The 25,265-nt window shown below is 30.3% G+C and overlaps 4 protein-coding genes and 1 long non-coding RNA gene across 7 annotated transcripts; 3 read left to right on the plus strand and 2 right to left on the minus strand.

The window, feature by feature from the left end:
* Positions 1–445: 445 nt before the first annotated feature.
* On the plus strand, positions 446–2,293 carry LOC106377998 (gibberellin 20 oxidase 4-like). The gene is made up of 3 exons (XM_013818206.3): positions 446–1,089; positions 1,210–1,531; positions 1,906–2,293. The coding sequence occupies exons 1-3, from the start codon at positions 545–547 to the stop codon at positions 2,170–2,172; spliced, it is 1,134 nt and encodes a 377-aa protein (XP_013673660.2). The 5' UTR covers positions 446–544; the 3' UTR covers positions 2,173–2,293.
* Positions 2,294–5,867: 3,574 nt separating this feature from the next.
* LOC111206755 (defensin-like protein 245) lies at positions 5,868–6,477 on the plus strand. The gene is made up of 2 exons (XM_022704075.2): positions 5,868–6,036; positions 6,135–6,477. Exons 1-2 carry the CDS (start codon positions 5,967–5,969, stop codon positions 6,353–6,355), a joined length of 291 nt encoding a protein of 96 aa, XP_022559796.2. The 5' UTR covers positions 5,868–5,966; the 3' UTR covers positions 6,356–6,477.
* Positions 6,478–9,090: 2,613 nt separating this feature from the next.
* LOC125576345 lies at positions 9,091–13,558 on the minus strand. Its single transcript, XR_007314727.1, has 9 exons — positions 11,740–13,558; positions 10,883–11,034; positions 10,652–10,745; positions 10,367–10,526; positions 9,927–10,118; positions 9,662–9,859; positions 9,451–9,553; positions 9,332–9,372; positions 9,091–9,242 (listed from the first exon to the last, which is right to left on the minus strand). It is a non-coding gene; the product is annotated as an uncharacterized LOC125576345 (long non-coding RNA).
* Positions 13,559–15,506: 1,948 nt separating this feature from the next.
* On the plus strand, positions 15,507–18,800 carry LOC111215874. Of its 2 annotated transcripts, XM_048736169.1 has the most exons (4): positions 15,518–16,176; positions 16,352–16,588; positions 16,738–16,798; positions 16,916–18,800. In XM_048736169.1, the coding sequence occupies exons 1-3, from the start codon at positions 16,027–16,029 to the stop codon at positions 16,792–16,794; spliced, it is 444 nt and encodes a 147-aa protein (XP_048592126.1). In that variant the 5' UTR covers positions 15,518–16,026; the 3' UTR covers positions 16,795–16,798; positions 16,916–18,800. The 2 variants fall into 2 exon arrangements, with proteins under 2 accessions (XP_048592125.1, XP_048592126.1); XM_048736168.1 differs by having other exon boundaries at positions 15,507–16,176; positions 16,352–16,798.
* A 3,918-nt stretch (positions 18,801–22,718) lies between these two features.
* Positions 22,719–25,265, minus strand: LOC125576346 (putative transferase At1g60990, chloroplastic). Of its 2 annotated transcripts, XM_048736176.1 has the most exons (12): positions 25,006–25,265; positions 24,829–24,930; positions 24,721–24,754; positions 24,571–24,644; positions 24,427–24,492; positions 24,280–24,344; positions 24,072–24,159; positions 23,904–23,969; positions 23,663–23,828; positions 23,360–23,443; positions 23,156–23,283; positions 22,719–23,065 (listed from the first exon to the last, which is right to left on the minus strand). In XM_048736176.1, exons 1-12 carry the CDS (start codon positions 25,198–25,200, stop codon positions 22,883–22,885), a joined length of 1,251 nt encoding a protein of 416 aa, XP_048592133.1. In that variant the 5' UTR covers positions 25,201–25,265; the 3' UTR covers positions 22,719–22,882. The 2 variants fall into 2 exon arrangements, with proteins under 2 accessions (XP_048592133.1, XP_048592130.1); XM_048736173.1 differs by having other exon boundaries at positions 24,427–24,644.

Here is a 25,265-nt window from a genome sequence, read left to right on the forward strand (position 1 = left end):
TAAAAATCATAAAACCAATAACAGTGGATTTGAATATGGATTATTAAATCATAGAACCAATAACACTGAATTTTGCCTAGATTTTTAAATCCACTAAAATACATAAACCAATAAGAGTTCCTGTCAAAAAAAAATGCTTAGAGTTCTAAAAAGTGAAGGAAATAGACAAATCTTTCAAGAAATTTGACGCGCAATCAGTACCAACAGAATGTATTTTGACAAATGTCTTTGTATACTGAGATTCTGCCATGTCTTCATATAGTGAGGTTACCGTTATATGATATATGAGTAGGCAAAGGTTTTGATTGGCTCACAAACATGGATAAAAAACGTTTTAAGATAAAATCAGAAACTAAAACGAACTTCTCGTGTTCAGCTTACGTTACTATTCCTTGGGGGTACGTTTCCTTGTCGCTCCTATAAATATATAACTCTTTTCTCTCCATTTTCGTACACTACAACACTAAATCAATCATTGTTTATCTTTTAAAAGGCCTTTTAAGTTCTTGTTCTTTTCAGTAACATCTATTCATTTCCACTCGAAATGGAATGCATCACAAAGCTCCCTTTCAATGAAAATGAAACCGAAGATAGCCTTTTGACGACCTTTGATTCAATGGTCCTACATGATCAAGAAAACCAAGTACCTCAAGAGTTTGTATGGCCCGACCATCAGAAACCCTCTCCAAACGTTCCAATCCTCCAAGTCCCTCTCATTGACCTTGCTGGCTTCCTCTCCGAGGACCCATTCTTGGTCTCGGAGGCTACAAGACTTGTGGCAGAAGGTGCAAAGCAACATGGTTTCTTCTTGGTCACCAACCATGGAGTCGATGAGAGGCTCCTGTCCAGTGCCTATACATCTATGGACAAATTCTTTTTGTCACCGACTTGTGTGAAACAGAAGGCTCTGGGGGAGTGGCGTGAAAGCTGGGGTTACGCTAATAGCTATTTCGGGAAATACAAGAAGAATCTACCCTGGAAGGAAATGCTGTCGTTTTCTTTCTCCCCGGAGGAGAAGACCGATAACCACTCTCAAATCGTCAAAGATTTCATTATTGAAAAAATGGGTGACGGATACAATGATTTTGGGTATATAAAAGACGCTTTCTTTTTATTTTATTTTAATTAGTTCGTTTGCGTTTCTATGTTATGTAGTGACTAACTGAGTATAGATCGATACTAATAGTTTCTTTCCATACATATATGCAGGAGGGTATATCAAGAATACGCCGAGGCCATGAGCAATCTCTCATTGAAGATCATGGAGCTTCTTGGAATGAGTCTTGGCCTTAATAGAAGCCATTTCAAAGATTTTTTTGAAGACAATGAATCGATATTGAGATTGAATTACTATCCAAAGTGCAAGCAACCAGATGTTGTACTAGGGACAGGACCACACTGCGACCCAACCTCTCTAACCATACTTCAACAAGACCACGTCAGTGGTCTTCAAGTTTTAGTGGACAACCAATGGCATTCTGTCCCTCCTAACCCTCAAGCGTTGGTGGTTAACATTGGCGACACTTTCAGGGTAAGTTTTCCTCTTCCGTTAAGATCAATAAATGAAGGAAATATTTATTTCAATAAGTAAATCGGAGTCCCAACCTTCACTAACTCTTTCTTACGCAATCAAATAAATTTTGAAATAAAATTCGCAGAGATATTGAGGTCGAGACTACTTACACAATATTCTTATGGGGGATATGATCAATGCATGAAAGAGATAAATATTATTATTTTTTGGATGTATTGGAGTGTCGAATTTATTTATTTTGTTTCTTACTACATGAAATTTATAAATTTGCTGAGTATTTATGAATAGTTTGAGAATCGAGCGAGACTAATAATAACAAGAAATTTAAACAATTTGTCTTTCCCCCCTTTTTCCCGGGGCTTTGATTATAGGCTCTTACCAACGGAATATACAAGAGTTCTTTGCATCAGGCGGTAGTGAATAGCGAGACGGAAAGAAAGACAATTGCATTCTTCCTATCTCCAAAAGTGGACAAAGTGGTGAAGCCACCAGAGGAATTAGAAGGTGAAAGAGTGTATCCAGATTTTACATGGTCTATGCTTCATGAGTTCGTAAAGAAACACTATAAAACAGACGAGAACACGCTTGAAGAGTTCACAAAATGGCTCAAAAAGGCGGAAACCTCTAATGAAGGATAAGAGCAAAGTTATTTTAAGAGCCTAAGTTTCCTCGTTTATCTTCAAACACCATTAAGGAGCTTTTCCCATTCTCTTTCTTTAAGTTGTGTGCTGTATTAAATAAAGTGACATTCTGATCCAATTTAAGCCATAAATGACCTTGGAAGACAATGAATCGATATGTAGGTTGAGTACTATCCAAAGTGCAAACAACTAGATGCTGCACTAGGGACATGATAACACTGACCCAATTTCTTCAACCATACTTTAACAAGACCAAGTGAGTGGTCAAAGAAGTTGGGTATGGGTTTTGCTCTAGGAATATGTACGGGCTTTCTGGTCCAGAACTTTCTTGTTATTAAAGAAAACCTTTTATGAACAATCAATTTCTTTCAAACCTGGTGGTGAATATTGGTGACACCTTCATAGGGATTTTTATTTTTCAGTATCTAGTTACTCTATTTTAACCTTGTTAGCAATGAGAGAAAGTCTCACCACCGTTGTTTCTCGAACATCAACCTCAAACTTACGTGCTATGTGGTGCGCCCGATGAGACAAGATATTACCTTTTTTTTGCTCACCCGTATACTTTTATGGTTTGGTGAGATCTATCAAAAACTTTGCTCGGCTCCCAAGGGACATGGTATCTTTAAATGAATATAATATTTTGGTTGTTTAATCAGTTTAACTTTTAAATTGAATATATATAACACTAATACATTAACTAGTACATTTTAAATTGTGTATGTTAATTAAAGCATTCTAAACCTATGTTACATGGAATCAGAAGCGAGTACACGGAATCGGAAATTTATGGAAGCGCAGAAGCGAGATTTAAAAAAAATTAAGAAGTCAATACGCGTTGGAAGCGTATATCCATATATATATATTTGAATATAATATTTTTTTATAAAATTCATTAAAAAAATATATGATTCAAATTAAATATAAATAATTTATTCATTTATAATAATTTTAAATAATTTCATATTAAAACTGTCAAAATACACATAAATTAATTTTATTAGAAATTATTATATTAATTATTTTTAATATTTCATAAATAATTGACACAATATTATTTGAATATATATGTTATATCTCTAATAAAACCTCAATACTTAAAGATAATTTTAGTTTTAATGTTTGTATATTTCTATTTCTCTATTTCATTACAATTAAATTTTAGATTTATATAAAAAAACATGATTTTGTATTTTTTATCTATTCCAACAAAACATAAGTGTTTTGGAAGCGTGAATCCAAAACATAAGAGCATCTCCAACCCCACTCCATAATTTGCTGCAAAATGGAGTGATGAACAAACAAAAAATCAATTACTCACTTTTTTTTGTTTGTTCATCACTCCATTTCCCACTCTATTTTACAGTAAATTATGGAGTGGGGTTGGAAATGCTCTAAGTGTTTTGGAAGCAACATTCCGTAAGCTTACACATGATTCAGATTTCGGTTCAGAAACGGGAAGTAAACATCCGATGAAGCTTTCTATTTCATAAAAAAAACTCATAATAGAACATACAACAAAGATTGACATACATATTCTCCGCCATTTGCGACATTGATATACATTTTAAACCCTTTTACCCAGACCCAATATACTGATTATCGGAAAAAATAAAAAACAAGCGTATCGCCATACATCATCACTCGAGATGGATACGCAGTCAGCCCTAAGGGTGGGACGGATCCAGATATTCAGAAAATTTAAGGTATTTTGATCCGGATACGGATTCGCCGAAGCCATGATCTTAGTATCTGAATTTGTACCTTTCGGATATCTGGGTTTCAGATATCCATCTAAATATTGAAATATCTCTGAGTATCTAGATTTGGATCTGGATTCAGATCCGTAAAAAGGTTAAAATATATATATATATATATATATATTTTAAAAAATATTTTTAAAATACTAAATTTTTAAAATAATATATAAATTAAATATTTATAAAAAAATATCTAAAATATATATATATATATATATATATATATATAAAAGATTATAAAAATTATAATAAAATATTATTTTATAAGACTAATATAATGTATAAATATTAGTATATGAACAATAATTATCAATAAAAGTTTAAATTTAATATATTTTAAAAATGCGTATCCGGAACTTAAAGTCAAGATATTCAGAGTCAAATCTGAATTCGACGTATCCGACATTTTACTAATAAGTCCCAGCCCTAGTCAGCACAGGCAGATACCAGACTTGTCAAGCTTCATCGATGGTTCCTTTTGCAGCTATCAACCCTTAAGCTTTGATGGGTCACCATTTGGAACGTTAGGCGGAAATTTCAATAGTTTCATAAACTTGATGCAATTTCCAGTTAGCAGAAACTCCAACTCTTTTAGCCTAATCTCATGTCTAATCCTAAACTAAGAGGATTATGGCGGCAAAGATATGACTTCCACAACTAGACCTGCTTATTTTACCTAATACTCAAACTCCTATCCGAACCGTCACTGAAAACCTAAACAGAAATTTGAACTGAAGTGAAAAATTACCCGAACTGGTATTGGGTTACAAGAGATTGGATTTCAAAACTCAAACGGGCAATATCTTAACCCGAATGGATATCCGAAGATAACCAAACATATTATACTGGACCCTATATTTTGTTTCTTTTTTTTTTCTTTCATTTTATTCAAAATATTTGCTGCATATGGTTCAAAGATCATATAATATACATATAATTGCAAACAAAGTGATTTTCTACTTGCTTAAAATATATGTGAAAAGCTTCTTGTTTCATGAAGTAACAAAAGTTGTATTCAAATCGCAAACAACAGCCAAATTATTTTCTTTATATTTTCATTTTTTTATCTACAAACCTATTAATCATGTAACCTCTTAAAAATTAGAAAACCAGTTAAGTTAATGGTAAAATTTTCAGTACAAAAAAATTGACCAATGAATAATTTTATTTTTATTTTTAAAATCTAAAATATTCGAACCCGATCCAAAATAATCGAACCACAAACTAAAAATATCCGAACCTGACCCGATACATAAAAATATCAGAAAGGATTCTAGACTCTAACACCAAAATACCCGAAACACGCGACCTAAACCCGAACAGATATCTGAACGTCCAAACCTACCTACAACTACAGGATCTGATTAATTATCCCTAACACAAATATCTAGAAATACTAAAACTCAAAATTATGAAATTTTAATAAAGATTTCTAAATTAAATTATTCTTTTTGAAAATAAAATATCTACAAAGAACTAAAATTCATTCTATCTTTCGGTCAAACTTAAAAATAATATATTTAATATTTAATATTTTCTAAAATATTTTCTAGATATTTAACAGATCTTGATCCATAAGACCTAAATTTATATTATTCTTTTTTTGGTTTTGATACATTAAAACCAAATCTACACATATCTAAAATGAAATAATTAAAATTTGATTTTTTTATGTAAACCTATTTAGAAACAAATCTAGATAACCTGAATCAAAAGATCCTCTAAAAAAAATCTAGATAACCTGAATCAAAAGATCCTCTAAAATATATCTTATTATTTATTAAATTTTCTTTGAATAGTTTAACATAGATTCTTTTGTTTTTTATAGCTATAAGTATTAAAATATCAATTTGAAATCTTTGATTTATAAGAAAGATTGCTTACCATAAAATATTGCTTTATTTTTACTCTGAACAGAATCAAATGTACTATATATATTAGTGCTTGTTAGCCACTAGTTATATAGCAAAATATATTATAAACACACAAAGAGACATAGAGAGAGAGAGGAGAGAATAAACAAAAGAAAATATGAGGTTGGCTGCAATCTTCTTGGCTTGTTGTATCTTATCCTCTTTACTCCCAAACCACTTCTCTCAAGGTCTTATCATCATACTGAGATAACCATTTTGCTCATCACATTCCAAGTTAACCCAGACCAACTTTATCTAATTCAGTTTTTATATTGATGAATTATAGGTGAAGAACTAAGTGTGACTGCTGGGCAGATAAAGCCGTGGTGCCCATCAAAAAAACAAGCGTTCAGTGGTTCATGCTCAAATGATGGAGCACAACAATGTGTAAATGACTTGTTAAATACTTGGTATCCATATGTAAGGCTTAGCCCAATCTCCTGCACTTGCACTTCTCAGGCTAACAACATGCGTCTCTGTAGTTGTCCTAATATGATTTGCAAATAAAAAATTTCTTCTAATTATAATACCCCAAACTGTTGTTCTAAACAATTTTCATATCTATCTGTAATATTGTTTAAATTCCCATGAGATAATAATATAATTGCATCTCCAAATTAAATTAGACACATTTGTGTATATAGTAGCATTATAAATTTTTGTAACTATCTTTAGTATAAATATCTAGGAGTGTTTAGTGTCATATTCACAAATAATCTAGAATTACGCATTTCTCAACTTATTCAGGCTCCAACAGAAAATAAAAATCAAAGAAATAAACATGGCATATGTAACCGTCAAAGATCTTAGATAGACCAGAGTGAAAACTATGCTCTGGTTTCATTAAACTCATTCAGAGAAACTTTTATTCCATATTCATATATAGCTTCCATAACTGCTTATTTTAAAATCATAAATAACTCATAAAATGTAAAAATATTTTTTAAATGACAGTATAATGTAAAGTACATATTTAAATCATCTTCCAGTGACACTAATTTGTTTTGCTTTTTTATGTTGAAACTTATGTCTAATTATATAAGATTTTTCATTTAGTACAAATCATTTCAAATTTCAGATTCAACACCCTACAAGTATGATGCATTATGATTCTAAATGTTTTTCATTTTATGTGTGTTGTATTTATTTTGACTAAAATCTAACTAAAACGAAAAGGAACTAAATTTAAATTTTGTTAACCTATACATAAACAAAACTAAATAACAAGGATTTTATGATTATAATTTATAATGACCAGTCAAGTCAAGTTCACTAAACAACTTTGGAGGCTGAACCAATTTCCAAATGCTTTTATGTACACTAGATCCTTTTTCCGCGCTACGCGCGGATAATATATTTAAATTTGTTATATCTATCATTTTTATTTGTATGTGAATTTTTGTATATTAAATTATATATAACTAAACTTCAAAATTTGATTTTTTTTTTTATATATATTTTTAGTTTGAAGTAAATATTTCTATTATATGTAACATAATTAACTAATAAAATATGAAGAATCAAGTCCGAGATTTTAGAGTTATGTAAAAAAATAATAATAATGTATAGAACATAAATTATCTTAGGTTAAAAGATCGGAATCTCATCTCAAATAAATTCACTAAAAAAAAGTACTCCAATAACCTACTTAAAATATAAAACCCCCTTTTCAAAAAAAAAATATACTTAATAATAATTTTTTACGTGTAATAGTTGAAAACTGACAATTGAATATCGATCTAGAATATTATTTTAATATATCAAATGGAAAAATATTAATTATAATAAACAAATTTTTAATTTTTGTAATATTACATGAATTAGAAGTCTTTAAAATCTAAAATCTATTTTATTAACATAAAATATTTTTTATTCATTCATTATTTTGACGCTACAAAATATTGCTTTAGTTTTATTTGTATATTAATTTTCTTATAATTTAGTTTCTTTTTAAGTAATTTTAAAATTATCAAGAATATAATATATTTAAAATTATTTATTTAAATATATCCAAATATGATGTCTCATTTTTATTTGTGTTTGCGTTGAGCATATTTATTTATAGTTTGTATATTTAATAACACCTTGTTGCGTGCCGTTCTATTGTTTTAATAAATGTGTTGTCATTTTATTTTTATTACTACTCACATGATTTTTTAGTGATCAGTGATCATTTATTTTTAACATTATGTATTATATTTTATCGTATATTTTTTAACTCTTCATGTTGAGACTTTTTCTTAGAATCATTTTAATTAGATAATGGGTTTAAAGTTGTAAATAAAACTGTGTATGTTGTAAATTTTGACTTTTTAGTGTAACTGGTCACTATCAATTATGGAAATTTTATTATGATTTTATTTTACCAAATCTTTCTTTCTGTGTATATTTTTTGTTTTATTTTGTATTTTTATTTATTGCCTTATTCTTTAATTGCAGAGAATTGCTATTTCTAATTTTTGTTTCACATACCTTAAAAGTCTTCGGTTGATTTTTGTTTGTTTTCTTTCTCCAATTACAATGTACAGATCGACCTTTTTTTTTTTAATCAAACTACTAATATCAATCAGATAGAAAAACTTAAACTCCAAAAAGCGATTATTTGTATTACCAAATACCAATATGGTCGCAAAAGTATTGTCAATTATACGATTAAGTTAAATATTGAAATTCAAGATTGATTGTTAATATAAGAAGTAAATTTGGGATAAGTACTAAGGAATATAAATAAAAATTTAACTAAACTTAGTTATGATTCAACTATTCTTTTATATTCAGAAACATTTTGAAGCTTTCTCCATGTTTTTCCTTTTAATTTTTACACAACTATGTTTTTGGACATTATACCCATTTCCTCTCTACTTAAAACCAAAATATAGATACTATATCTTTGTTTTGACTAAAAGCTTTCAAATTAAAACATAAACAAATGATTACATTGAAAAGACGATAGATCCTATAGTTGGGTAAAGTTTGCATATATACCATAATTATTAATTGGAAAATATGATATACACCAAAAGGTTGTTTCTCAAGCATAAACTCAAATCTTTTGAAAATTTAAAATATGTATTTTTTTTTTTGCTTTCTTTATTTGCATCATAAAATAAATGAGTAACTGTTTATGCTTTTACCAGTGAAATTATTCTTTTGAGAAGTTTATAATTAAAAACTTATCATTTTTATATGATTTAAAAAATGTTAGATCTAATGATTATTCTTAAGTAATGCTTTAAGATGTATAATCTTAATAGCTTGTTGATAAATCAAAATAGAACTGTTACAAATGTTGAAAGCAAACTCCATTTTCACATTTTCTAATGATGTTCTAATATTGTTGCAAATGAGGCCATGATTCATCACCGATAAATGTCAGGTTGATTAAACCCACCGACTGAAAAAAAAATGTGAGACACATAATCATAAGAACAGCAGTTTCTAAAAAAACAAAGTTTAGAAGAAGCAAGACGTTAGAAGACTCACTGATTTCTGTCCAGCAAATGAACTCTGAAGGCCATCAAAAGCTGCAGTGAAAATAAGTAAAGACAAAGTAATGTATGTACACCATTGAAAAGAAACAGCCAAAGTTTCACGGCACATACCAAGCAATGAATAAGTTTTCTCCGCTTGTGACTCTGTTGAGTCCTCGATAGGATCCAGAATGACATTCATCACCTTCTTCTTTGTTAGGTCAAAGGGTGCGTGCTAACAATGAGTAAACAATTAAAACCACACAATCAAGCAAAGCAGTAAAAAGACCAAAGTCTAACTTGAGCAATGTCGAAATAATTAAGATATGAAAGGACCTCTTACAGAGAAATAACAGAACAAAACTTAAGAACTGGAAAGACCTATTTGACATGGGTAGCACATTTGGCTTCCTGTGCTTCGCCACTGTTATTTGAGCCACCATTCTCTCATCAGCAAGGTCTCCACATCCTTTGGAAGATGCAGACAAAACATTTCCAGAGAGCAGGGGCAATTCAGCAGTTGCAGCAAATGTGGTTTCACCTGTGGGACTGTCAGAGGTGGGTAGAAAGAGACAACTTTGGTAACAGTTATAGACAAAAGAAAACACCTCCTGCGTTCGTCAACGACCGGGTGATATACGTAGTTAAGCATGTTGATTTGAGTGGCATATCTACAGCTCAAGTTCTACCTTGGCGGATCCTTTCTTGATGTAATCGAAGATTTCACCAATAGTCATTGTCTCAGCCTTAGTTACCTCCCCCTCATTCACCAGCTTAGCAATCTATAAGTTACAATCCAACTGGCAACAATAAGCAAAAAAAACATGATCAAGAGTGTCACTGAAGATTCCTTTGGCATCTTACCAAATACAGAGGAAAAATAGAGACTGAAAACATAGCGATAATATACCACAATGGCTTACTAAAAAATTGAAGAGGCGACTAACATCAATTTCAAAACATAAGAATGGAGGTTTGCTTTCATATTTTTTAGCACTGAATGTTTTTACCAGCTTCCTTCTGAGGAGAAGTAAAGACCAAAAATCACCTCGAGAGAATCCCAAAGAGCTCGGAAATTGGGGGCGTGAGAGACGATACAGATACACTTGTCTGCGTATGTATTGGGTGGTAAACGATAAGCTTCAGTAACATCCTCGCAGACTCGGTCCCGAAACGCAATCTAACAAATATTTTCACTCCATCACCCTCTGTGGATTGAAGATAACCAGAAACAGATAAAGCAAGTGTATACAAATCAAACAAACTTAAATCAAACAACTTAAATTGAACATGCATAACGACTTCTCCATTGAAGAATGCAAAAATCACATACCCGTCAAGACAATGGGGTAGCTCCGTGGGAAACTCACAGGGTCGCTGGAAACAAACCCAGACGAATGGAATGCCACACCAGCAGGAAGAACACACTATTCAAATCGAAAGAAGCTGAAAATCATCAAACTCTCATAGAGAAATCCGATCCAATTCGAAGTCTCGAAACCTAAACCTAATCGAAATCGGGAATCACGACGGAGTAATCAGAAAGGATTTGATTATAACTTACAGTGGGAAAATGAGGCGGATGGGGAGGGTAGAGAGAATGATCGGAAGGAGGGAACTGGTCTAGAAGAGAAGGCAAGTAACGGCGGTGAAGCTTAGGTGATTTTGCAGAAGATGAAGCAAATATGTCGTTTAGGTTGATTTGGGTGATGTGGCCTAATTCTAGGGGTGGGCGTTCGGGTACCCGTTCGGGTTCGGATCGGGTATTTCGGATTTTCGGGTATTTCGGTATAGAGGTGTAGAACCCGTTCGGGTATTTCTGTACTTCGGGTCGGGTTCGGGTATTTTAAGTTCGGTTTCGGTTATTTCGGATCGGGTTCGGATATTTAGATTTTGAAGAAAAAAAAATGAAAATTTTCATTTCTCAAATTTCTTGTATTTAAATATATAACTTTTCACTTAACTATTTTTTATTTTTAATAGATTGCATGGTTAATATATTTGGACATAACATTTTCAAACTAAAAAGACATTAATTTGGTTATTGTTTTTAAATTTTGAATGTAACTTTTTGTTAATTGCTGAAATAAGAAGTTTGACATGCATTTTAAGCGAATAGCAAATCATCTTCTACGTAATTGTATGTATATCATATGAATTTAAAGTATGTGTAGTATCAATATAAATATTTTATATAAAATGAAAGATGTAAACTATAAATATAAGGTTAATTATCATATGTTCGGTTATTTTCGGATATCCATTCGGGTTCGGATATTACCCGTTCGGGTTCGGATATCCAATCTCTCCTAATTCAATACCCGTTCGGATATTTTGCTACTTCGGTTCGGATTTTGGTTCGGGTTTTTCGGATCGGGTTCGGGTGCCACTTCGGATTTCGGGTAAAATGCCCACCCCTACCTAATTCAATACTCTGATAGGTCGATTTAATTTGCCTACGTGGATAGTCTAGATGTTGATCTTATTCAACTTTTAGTATTGTATTGATATTAAAAGGGAGATCTTGGAAGTCTGCATTGATTTAGGGCGGAAAAAAATCCTTGTCAGCGATCTAACAGATGGAAAAGTAATTTGGAAAATTAGTGGTATATTTGATGAATCATATTTTTTAAATTAGTGATACATTAAAAAGTATGAAATAAGTTGGAAAATAACTTTGTGTGCCATAAACTAAGTTTTTGTTTGGTCAGACGAATGTAAGATCATATTTTAGGCCTTGTTTAAAAAACAAAACTAAGATTTTTGTCGACCACTCTTCTAAAAAAATATTTAAACAACGGCTTAGACATCTATAACTATGATCTTACGCTTTATTATATACTAGTTGTATGTCCGCGCTTCGCGCGGGTTGTCTATATATATGAAACATATAAAATATGTTGAGAGTATAATTTTGGTAAATTAGTGTAGAAGTTATTGGTTGCAAAATTAAAGTCTTTGTCCTTGTGGTGAGGGTTTCGATCTGTTGTGGTGACAGTTGAGGCTGTGGTTTCACTTGAACCTACCGAACGAAGGTGGTTATGTAGCAGCGTAAAATTGCTTGATAGAAATTGCCTATAAAGAGTGTTAGAGTGTTAGATGGTGATAAAGCGTTCTTTTTTTACCCAAACCGAAATTAAAAGTTGTTTCGTTTAAGAACAATGAGGCATGAGAAGACCACTCAATATCATTTTGTGCTAATTTTAAACATGCTGCATTTGATAGGATAAACTGAACAGTTATTAGAAGGATGTAAGACTATTAGAATAGATTCGGGTGTTTATTTGGCTTCTTTGAGAATTTAAACTTTAATTTCGTGTCGTTTTGGTGGTTTCACCCATGCTAGTTAGTTAAAGGGTTTTTAGTAATTAAACCCCTCAACTAAAGATTAATCTTAAAAAAAACCCTCAACTAAAAATCCTGTGGAATAACTCTCAACTTTAATTCCGTTAACATATGTTACCCTCCGTCTAAAAAACCGTGACGGAGGGTGACATATGTTAACGGTTTATAAGTTGGGGGTTTATAGTGTTGAAAACTTTGTTGAGGTTTTTTTTTACGATTCAAAAATAGTTGAGGGGTTTTATCACTAAAAGTTATTAAATATTATTAAATTATTTATTATCATTTATGCATTATTTTAGATTGATTTATAACTAATTTATAAATTTTAATACATTAATCTATTATAAAATTTATTTATACATCTTAACTTAATAATTTTCAACACAACTTATTTTAACTTCAAAATATTAAATTATTTGATATTTGGCAATAGTGATATAAAAAAAAATATTTGGTAATAGTGATATAAAAAAATTTGTGTTTATATCTTCATTGTCAAATATCAAATAATTTAAAGTTTCTAAGTTATATTAAGTCTTAAGTAGTGTCGAGGATAATTCATCCATAAAGTCAATCTTTCTATTTAGAGTATGACACACTTTTTCATATTTTCATTATTTTCGTCATCCGGCTCATACTTTCATATTTTCCTATATTGTTCTTGATTTATTCTATTATTTTATGTTTCAAATATATTATTGATCAAGAAAATAAAAATATCGTATTTATTCAGAAATAAATAAGAATAATAATCATGTATTATTTTGGAGGAGAGGAGTGAAATATGTGGGAAATATGAGCAGAATGAGAGAAATCATGAAAATAGGAAAACATGCGTCCTACTCTGAATAGAAAGATTGACTTCATGGATGAATTATATTCGACACTACTTAAGACTTAATATAACTTAGAAACTTTAAATTATTTGATATTTAACAATAACAATATAAACACACAAATTTTATTTATATCACTATTGCCAAATATCAAATAATTTAATATTTTGAAGTTATAATAAATTGTAAGTAGTGTTAAAAATTATTAATTTAAGATGTATAAATTAATTTTATAATAGATTAATGTATTAAAATTTATAAATTAGTTTTAAAGGCTTATAAATCAATCCAAAATAATGTATAAATGATAATAAATAATTTAATAATATTTAATGACTTTTATTGTTAAAACCCCTCAACTATTTTTGAATCGTAAAAAAACCCTCAACAAAGTTTTCAACATTATAAACCCTCAACTTATAAACCGTTAACATATGTCACTTTCCGTCACAGTTTTTTAGACGGATAGTCGTTAATGGAATTAAAATTGAGGGTTTATTTCACATGATTTTTAATCAAGGTTTTTTTTACGATTTATTTTTAGTTGAGTGGTTTAATTACTAAAAACCCTTAGTTAAAAAGGTTTCGGCGTTATCTACTCGTTGGGTGGACCGATATTTGTTGCAGGGATCTGGTTGTCGTTAAGGTTTTTGGGGTCTCTTTGAACCGAAGAAGACAGATCACTACTGTTTGACTGACATGATTTTAATCGAGGAAGGAACAGTGAAGAATATGATGCAGTGGTGATTATTACTGAATAAATTTGTACTAAAATTTAAATATAATTTATTACCTAGTATTAGTCTTGAATATACTATATTACGTAGTATTATTCTCCATTATTTATTCAATTTTTCGTTATGCATATTTATTGTTTTGTTTAAATTTATATACTAATAAAATATTAAATAGTATTTCATCCATTTCATTTTAATTGTCGTTTTAGACTTTGGCTCACACGAAAATTGATTGTACCTCAAATCTATTCAACATAGACATAAAAGCGGAATCACAACTGTGCTGTAGACTAAAAAAAATTAATCTTGCATATTTCCAAAATAAAAATATCATTATCAATACATCTAACCCTATTTCAACCAATAGAAAAATAGATTAAAATATAAAATAAATACATTTTGCATTGAAATTGTACAACGACACTTTTTTGAAATAAAAATGATATTTTTCAAAAGACCAAAAAATTCGACATGTATTTTGTTCCGTTAATTACAAAACATTTTTATTATACGTACAATTTTTTTTTTCTAACTTTTTCTGTATCTGAATATATATATAGATATGTGTTTGTTAAACCATTATAAAATATAAATTGATAGATATATTATAATTTTTTTAATTTATTTGTGGCTTTAAACAAATTTGAAATGATTTAAAAAAACAGGTACTAAAAAACATGTGCATATTTGCTTGGATCAAAATTTGGCAGCCTTTATAATAAATATTTGAAGGCATTTGACATACGAAAACACTTTTCATCTGCTATCTCTAATTCAATATTTTTTTAAATACTGACTGCATTACTTTCATCGCAGGAACAACAGCCAGTGTGTTATCCAACATTTTTAAGCTTCGACGAAAACATCATTTTGGAAGCTACAAATGCTAATATTTTGAGACTCTTGACTCTGTTTTATTTTAAATTTTGTCAACAGACGACTCTGTCTTATCTTAGAGTTTTACATTTCCCGTTCTGATGAAAACCATCATATTAAAACTTACACATAAGTCAAATTAGTGGTTTCAAATACCGAGTCCGTAATATGTATTTACTGTGTTCGAACGGTTTAATATATCCATGGAATATATCGTACTATCTTATTCACACAACATTTATATTTCGAATAAGTCAACACAACTGGTGTGTGACATAACCGCATAAAATAAAATACATACACCATAAATTATTCTGTCATAATTACAAATGCAAAAACATAATAGTGATAGTTAAAAAAAAAAAACTAAATTGTACATCCATAATATCTTTATAAATAAAGTTGACATATCTGCTTTCTCAGGCGTACACGTCGCTCTGGAGAGGGAGGCTGCTTTCTCGCCACATGTCGACACGCTGAGTTGTCTGTGTATCTCACGCGTTTTCCTTTGTTCCGCGTGTCGCTTTTCTGTTTTGCTGATTCCTCGATTTGGGTTTCGTTTATGTTTCGAAAATAAGCCCACATAAGCCCAGATGCTGATGATCGTTGGTGGCCCACGTGATTTTAGGGTTCTTCTTCGCTCTTCTTCTTGCGGCGGATGCCTGACCGTCAAAATTTCACAGAAACTGAACACTCCATTTGCTACCCGTAACGCCTCACAACTCCTTAAATCCGATATTTATTTTGAGTTTCCCCTTGATTAATCTACTCCTCCTTCATTAAGATTTCGGTGCACCTGTTCGTTTTCCTTGAAATCTGCTAGATCTCCAGCTATAAATATCTCACTTTCATACCATGCAAACTCCAACTCAAACCAAATCTGCAAACTTTCAATTTGCAAGCAAACGATTCCGATGGCTAATTCATGCACTGTTCTTGCTGACTTGAGAGCCGGGAGATGCTCCAACGTGGAGGAGGTCCGTCTTCTGAGATTCTGTGAGGCCAAGAACATCAACAAAAGGGGACAACTGATGAGCCTTGAGATGTTATTGATTGATGAGCATGTAAGTATCTTTTCCCACACATATAATTATCTTCTCGGTTAAATCTCTTTACGTTTTACAAAACTAAAAAAAATGTTTTTCCCCATTTCTTCCTTAATCAATTTCTTTGCAATCACGTAATTAGTTTTCTATGATTTGTTTTCTGATTTTTTTCACCATTTCTTGATATGAACAGTCTACGCTGGTCCAAGGGTCTGTTCCTGCGTCTTTACAACTAACGTTTAGGGGGCGTTTGACCGAAGGATCGGTGTACACCTTAAGTGGGTTCGATGTCACACGCAGCAACCCAAAATTAAGGATAAAAAAGAGTTGCCATAATGAAGAAGCAGAACCACCATGCAAGTTAAGCTCTTCCATTTACTATGGAGGCCAAGAAAAAAATTCTTTTACAACGACTACCACCATAGATACTGTAAGTCGTAGTCGCACCTATCATACACATAACACCTACGTAGGTAACTTAACAAAACTTATATTTTTTTCATTACATGTATGTGTAGTCCCTATATGTATTAGTAGTTTAAAGATTCTGCGCTTCTTCTTTATCTTTAACTTATGCAGTACAAGAGAGATGGAGAGGAAGGCGATTCCAAAAGCGCATCACGAGGAAACTGGTGAGAAGGTATCATTGTTTTCCTATCCAAATTTTAAGATTTATTTAGTGACAAGGTTCGTTTTACCACATTGTGCAGAATTTATTAGTTTTCTTTGCAATAAAAATTATATTTGGTGAATACAAGGTTGCTTTATTACTAACATGCACTGCATGTCATGCAATCCTGAATCTAGCAACTACTAAGGTATCAATACTATTAAAAGGGAAGGAGTCTTAAAAAATCTACTTAAAAAAGTTATTGCATCCTTTAATTTTTAAACTAGCATATTATAACTAACCAAATATTATAACTAAACTTTATTATAGCAACACAATTTATGGGACCCATACTTAAATTAACTCAATCACTACTAATATGTTTTATTTCCTAATTGATCATTTATCTTAACTCAAGCAAAACACACATAGTTAAGTTACAACTCCCCTTAGCTACACGTATGAACCAAAAGAAGACAAAATACATATGTTAACCTTATTACTAATCAAAATTAAAAAAAAAAGATATGAGTATACAACATGTATTTATTTAACATAAGATATTATTTCTCATATCAATAGGTCTAACTCATTGTATGTTTCTAAACAAAAGAAATAATTTATCTACATTAAAATTGTAATAGTATTGATTATTACAAAACTTATAATTTGAAATGCATAACATAAATACAATGTGTTTAGTTTATATAACAAATCAAATATTTTATTCTTTTATGTACTATTATAAAGTATATGAGAAGTTTAATTTTTTTTTAAAGTATTATAAGATTTTCTGGTTTTTGCCGGATGAGCCGGTGTTGGTTCACAGGTTAATAACGGGGTTTTGGGTCTTATGGGATTTTTAATTAATAGGTTTTCAATAAATCAAAGTTTTATGGAAACATATTAGTTGGTAGAATCTCTGATAGAATACTACATGAAGAACATAAGTCAATCATAATTATATACGACAACTGAGTGAGTCCAAATTGAATATAAAAACATTTCTTATATCTTATCTCATTTATAAACCATTTATATACCTCTACTAAAAGAAGTTAAATCATTTGTAAAAATAAAATGCCTTCTTCGCACCATTTAAATGTATATACACTATTATTTCTCAGCATTCTGTTTCGGTTCGGTATTTTGGTTTTTGTTCTGTTTTGGTTCGGGATTTTGGTTTTGGTGTTTTGGTTCTAGAAATTTAGAAACTGTTTAATTATTTAAAATTTTGATTTGGTGTCAGTTTGGTTATTTTGGTTAAGTAGCAAAGTTGAGAACCGGTAAATATGCAAAAAAAAGGTTAAATTTAATTTTGGTTTGATTCTGGTTTTTCCGGTAACAACGGATTTATAGATAAAAAAATATCAGACAATTTAGGTCTTTCAGTTTAAATATCTTATAATTCAGATTGTTTGGATAAAAATATCAGATAATTCAAATATTTTTTTAATATTTTGAATAAAAATATATTCTGTAATTTGTTTGGGTAATTAGGTTTTTAAATAGTATTTTTAGGATATTCAGTTATTTAGAAATTGAATATGTTTAATATTTATAATTATATAATTTATATTTTTAAATTCAGGTACCCATTAGGCTCCCAGTTCGGTATCAATATTTCGGTTCCACATATATATATGATATGTTCAGTTATTTATGAAATTTCTTTTAATTTTGATTTTGATTTTTTCAGTTTGGTATGGTTCGTTTCGTAGTTCCGAGTAAATGTGTCCTCCAAACTTACACTATCTTATATATGAATTCATTAATAATAATGTAATTTCAAAAATAAATCTGCGCTTTCTAAGCACGGGTCAAAATCTATTTTACATATATTAAATGAAATTGATGCTCCATACGCATTAAGATCGCATCTTTGTGGTAATTTCTTCACCTAAAGATATAAAAAATGAAATCTAAATATAGTGGATACAAATATCAGCTTATTTTTTGGTGTGTAGTTAATATTTTCTTTTAGGCACACAAATTATACAAATGTATCTCTGATCCAGTCTTTATTACCATTTTGTAGGGAATTATGAGACATAATGATATCTATATATATAAAGAAATGTTTGTCTCTCTCCCGTGAAGCCACGTCATCAATTCGTGCGTTCTGGGAGTGACACGTGTCCCATTTTATATTTAGGGCCAAAATAAATGAATGCAGTTAAGGGCAATTGAACCCAGCACCTCTAGCACTGGTAATTTCTCTTAGAACCACTAGGCTAAAGTCACTTTTTATAAATATGTGGCCGCGAAAATATTTATTATCGTGTCAGCTGGAAGTCCATGCTTCTTCTGCTTGTGGCCAGGGACGACACTGAACTGACGTCAAGATGAAGATCGTGAAGTTAAAAACTTTGCTCCAAACAGTTTTGCAATGTTTTCAACCTTTATAACTTGATGCATATAATATATATCAAAAATACATTTGTTGTACACGTTTTTATTAGTTTTGCTTTTAAAAGAAGGTATTTACAGTTATAAATGTTTTGTGCCAGTGAAGTAATGGTTGAAAAATCTCTATACACATGTCATTTTAAAATAACACCAAACTTCTATATATAGTCAATACATATGTCCATGTTATATTCTAGACTAAATATTTTCTCTTTTAAAAATATAGAAAACAATTTTTTTAGTCTACAAGCAAATGTTGTAGAGCAAATATGCGTTATACAAAATAATATATATTTAAAATCCATACACAAAAACATAAAAGTTGTTATAGGCTTCTTTCTGACACATGCATACTCCACTATGAATAAGAATTAAAAAAAAATAGTATTGTCATCAAACTTTATCACAAATCCACATTTGTACATCTATAATTATGAGTTGGACAATTATTTAATTTGATACAATACCAAAGCAAGAATAATACCACCGCATACTAATAAGTAAGACATAATAGATAACCAAATTCTTGAATCTTAAAACAAATTTCAACTCGAGCATTTAGTGAATATCAAATTAACTAATATCCCGCCCGTAGGGCGGACCGATCCTAGTAGTCTTAATATGAAATTTGAAGGATCGCTATGAGATTAAAAAAAAAAAAGAATATATATAAAGAGCGTAGCATATTTTATAAAAGAAGAGCAACTCAACTCTTTCTTGAGTCTTGACATGTTGATTTGGTTTGTTTACGACAAACACAACACTAGAGACAAGCATCTTTCTGATGATATTGTTTGTCTAATATTGCCTATGTGAAACAATGCTTTACGAATAATCATATTAGTACTTTACATTTAAATCATAACTAGATTTTCACCCGCGCTTTTTTCAACCGCGGGTTTGTTTTTGTAATTTAATATATTTTAAACATATTTCTATATAAGATATTGTATAAGTTTGAGCACATTTATCCAAAAACACGGACCAATCCGTACTAAACTGAAACCAAAATTAAACTGAATTGCATAAATAATAGAGCAAACCATATATTTATGACTGAAAAAATGAAACCAAACCGAGAACCAAATGAGTACCTGAATTTTCAAATAAAAATTATATATTTAAAAATATTAATTACATTCAATTTTAAATAACCAAATATCCTAAAAATACTATTTATAAAACGGATAACCCGAAAACTTGAATTACCCAAATATTTTATTTGGTTGGTAAATAATTTAGTTAACCAAAAGTATAAATTATGTATATAATTATTTATTTAAAAAATATATATAACTATGTTTAATATAACACATAGTATCAAAACTATTTTCAAAATAATATTATGTTTTAAGATAAATAGATTTTGTTCTAAAACACAATTCTACTGCTAACCTATTTTAAAGTATCGATATAGTATTAATAAATAACAATGTGTTTCCAAAGTTTTTAGAAGTTATCACTAACCGATTTATAATTGGTTAGACTAAATATTTAACAGAACCAAAGATAAATAGCCATTTTCTGAAAATATAGCAGATGGAAAGATTGAACCGGTTTTATGTAGACCATAATCATATATATGGATTTGTATAGGAATTGGTTTGGTATTAAATAATACAACCAATTTGGAATATTAAGTTGTGACAAACATCGTTTAGTTTGTGAATGATAATGCTGAAGTGTTCATATATATAACATGGTTAAGAAATCAGTTTAGTTAATAAGGTTGGTATAAAATAATGGTTGATCTCTGTAAAAGATGCAATTTTTTTTTACAATGGATATTGTATTATGTTTATAGTCTCCGAAAGTATTTACTTTTAAATAAATCACAAGTATCCATATATACAATATAGGGTGGACATTATTTAATAAAAACACAAAATAATTATGATGGAATAATGTGTATATAGTAAATGTATGTGTAGAGAATTAGGTTAGTATCATTTTTTATGACTAATTTGTCTTTAATGAAGAATAGTGAAGTTAGTAGTATGAGAAATAATAGGAATTTTAGTTAAAAGAAATGGGCCAACTATGACTTATTTTAAGTAGATTTTTAAAGACTCCTTCCCTTTTAATAGTATTGATGAAGAAAAGCTCAAAAAAAGTAAAATATAGAAAAGCTCAGAAAATTTACACTTTTAAAAATAAAAATATACATTTTCGAATAAATTATATTCTTTTACTGAAAATCAAAAAGTGAAACATCATATATTAATTTCAGAGATTTAATTTTAGTATCTATTAAATTATTTTTTTTTATTTTCACAACAAAAAGTGACGACAAGTAAAAATACAATATATATATTTACATCTTATTTAGTTTGGAGAATGAAAGGCCATAAATTAACAAAGCTCAAAGTTTACTTTCACAAACCAATAAAAGTATTTAATTTTACTGAAATACAGTAAAACCTCTATAAATTAATAATGTTGGGACTTTGAAATTTTATTAATTTATAGAGATATTAATTTAGAAAGTTTCCTTCTTTAGATTTTTTATTTTAAGATACATTAATTCTAAGATAAGAATTTTTTTTGATTTTAGTGTATAGACATTAACTGTTATTTTTTGAAATATGATATTTATATTAATTTTATTATATTATTTGTGTATATAATATATATTGCATATGACTTAATTGTGGTTTTAAATATAATATTGCAAAATCTCATAATAAATATATTAAACGTTAAGAAAATATAAAGATAATTCCATTATGAATATAAAACATACAATATAATAATAAGTGCTTTTTTATTTAAAATATGTATACATATAAATTATTAATTTATAATTTTAATGGGACCATATATTTACATAGAATTTTCTAAAAAAAATATTATCTTATTAATTTATCAATTTGTGTCAAATTTTGAACCAGCCTAAGTTGGGACCGACGAAGTTTATTAATTTATAGAGATTATTAATTTATCGAGTATTAATTTATAGAGGTTTTACTGTAAGTAGTTCTAAACAATAAAAAATATCAAAATAAGAAAATAAAATTAATTGAAAAGTACATCTAAAGCATTAATAAAAATTATAAGAATAATAAATCAGCAACATATTGTTATTAAGTCATATAATATATATTTTCAATATTATTAAGGTTTGCACTCTAATAAGTTAAAATTCATTTTATAAATTATATTTTGTAAAAATTGATAGATATGCATTATATATATTCATATAGTAATATAATAGATTAAATTAAAATAAAAATTTATATAAAAAACCCGGGAAACCACTGGTTGTTAAGTGAAAATAATCATTCACATATTCTATTTGAAAGCATTATATATTAATAAAAATTCAAATAGTATATTCTTTTCAATAATCCATAATTGTTATTAAAAATACAATGAAACTATTAAAATCAAAATTGAAATAATTAGTTAGTTTTATATGGTATATGTTTTACTGTAAAAGATATATATATATATAGTCTTCAAAATCCAATGCAAATAAATCTTCCGTATTTTTTTATAATCATTTGTATTTTGTAATGAATATTTAAACTACAATCACAAATTTTCAATGGGAACTTAGCAGTTTATAATTTATAACCATTTTTAAAGTTAAAAACATAACAAAAACTGAAAATAACTAAAACAAGTTAAAAACCCCTAAGATTTTTAGCTTAAAATTTACTCTTAAATCTCAATCACAATTTACACAATATTAATACCTTCTACTCAAGAAGTTGGGTTGGTTGGAGGATGTTGCCGGGATAGATAAGGGACTTCAGCAACTATCCCAGAAATGTCTTCCCCTATAGTCACTGTGGTTCCAACTGAGGCTGCTTGTTTCTTGATGTACCCTAAACCGAAATGGCTTGATCCGTTTCTTCCCCTAGTGTAGCTAGTTAGCTTCCCCACCTGAAAAATAATGTCAAGAATTGATATAACAAAACGTAGATGCTATTCTTTCTTTTAGAGTAACTATACATGAACGCGATGGTTCGATACCTTTTTCCCGTCGAATGTGATGGTGCTGCCGGGTTCTGCTTGTGCAGAGAGTTCAAGTCCACACAACCTTTGTTTGATTCCATCATATGTTATAAGTCTTGCGATACTCTCCTGCCCCTTATAACATCCTGGGAGGTTTGAATTTTGTTAACTCTGGGCGCTCATTGTGTCATTTTAGTTCACTAACCAAAGCTTCATGAGTACCTTTGTTCAAAGAGATTGAGTTCCACAGACCCGCTTCCAGAACATTGAATTCCTTGCTGAGTTCTCTCTCAGGTGCTGGCCTTCCTGCAAAACATCAATGCTTTTGGCCTGAGAAACATATAGCTAATGGAAAGGCAGAAGACATAAAGAACAGCATTGTACAACACTGCTTCCAAATATATGCGAGCATCTTTAGAGCTTGTTGACTAATATTAAGGTAAATATCGAACAAACATGCCTTAAGTGGTGACCAGATCGAGAAACACTGAGGGGGCCTATATTTGGATAATAGACTTTACTAACCTTGAAGGACTCTAAGTTTCTCCCAGGCCTCAGAACCCATTGGAACGGCACCTTCAGATAGAAGAGTCTTCCAGACTGAAACAGCACCAGCAGGTGACATTAACATGGTAAAGCCTTCATCTGAAATAAGACTCCCGACCCCAACTGTAATTGGCATTCCATCGAACTGAAAAGGAAAAGGAACATATAAACTATATGCTGCTTCAAAGGATTTGTTTCAGAGTTAAAAAAAAAGGCTTACAGTATAATGCTGATGTTTGCCATATGGCTGCCCAATAAGATCTCCCAGATTCAGTTTAGACATAATCTGTTTCCAGTTTCTTTTACATTAGCATAAAAACAATTTATTGGAACTACCATAGATGCTAAACAAAGAAAATGGTCACTCTGCTAAAAGAAAGAATCTTACTTGGTTACACTTGGGCCCTGCTAAAGCAAATAAGCAAGTCTGCTTGGTGATATCCTTGATCTCTACTTTATCAGCAAAAAAGATATACCTGAGAAGATGAAGATGAGAAGTAAGTGACATCACGATACTCCAATCCAGAGCCTTAATCTTCAAAGAAACCACAACAGTTTTGTATATTTAGAGCAGGGATGAAACGTTATAACATTACTTATTTAGCATCTCAATTATGCTTTGGCACGTCGTTGGAGAAACCATTAGCATTATTGCGTTTTTCTGAAAGGGAAAAGAGTCAACTCTTTTATTATGGTGAATCCAACCTAATATCACTTCCAGGAAGAAAAAGAGTGTTAATTACCATTATCCAGGCATGTGCAATATCGATCGTTCTTGCAGTTGGGGTAACGAACACAGTGTCACACCCCTTGAGAAACGAGCAAACATATCCACAAAAGTGGTTACTAGAGTTCAACAATCTACATTCGATGATAAAAACAATCACCTGTCCTTCGATAAGGCATTCAAAATTTGCAGTAGTTTGGTTGTGAAGGAAATGAAGGCGGTCATCTCCACTAACTTGACAGCAAGGAACACCACAGACAGAGATTTAATTAAAGCAAAATGAGTTCCAATTCTAGGCCTGATAAAATACCTCGTATTCTGCCAAAATGCGAGAGGTCAACGACCTGAAAAAAGTCAAATTTTGATCAAACAAGAATCATAAAACGCAAAAAGAGGTTTCAAAGAGAAGATAACAAACCACGATTCCATTATCAAAAGCATCCAAAGCCTCATCGTCGTTATCAAAACTCTCAACAACACCATCTTCTGACACTATCCCTCCACCAGCACTAATTGTATCCTTCGCACAAGTCCATAGTTGCACAATCAATACTCACACTATATATTTAACAAGTGAGAAGAAGAAGAAGCTTACGAGGAGATCGTGATCGATCGGAGGCGGCGAGAAATCAAATTCGGAAGGCGAGACGCATCGGAGCCGAAGCTTCGGTTCTCGAGAGCCACCATTTCGGAGACGAAGGGAGCTGCGTCTAAGAATGGTCCCGTTGTAGAAACATGGAAGCAGGGCTGTAGCAGTCGCGGTGATATGGCTAAGGCCAGCCATCTTCATCACAAGGATTTTTTTTTTTTTTTGTGTGTGTGTGTTTAAAGTACTCTCTCTCTAATTGCATATAT

This window comes from Brassica napus, chromosome A1 (assembly GCF_020379485.1).
Source record: "Brassica napus cultivar Da-Ae chromosome A1, Da-Ae, whole genome shotgun sequence".
Lineage (NCBI taxonomy): Eukaryota > Viridiplantae > Streptophyta > Magnoliopsida > Brassicales > Brassicaceae > Brassica > Brassica napus.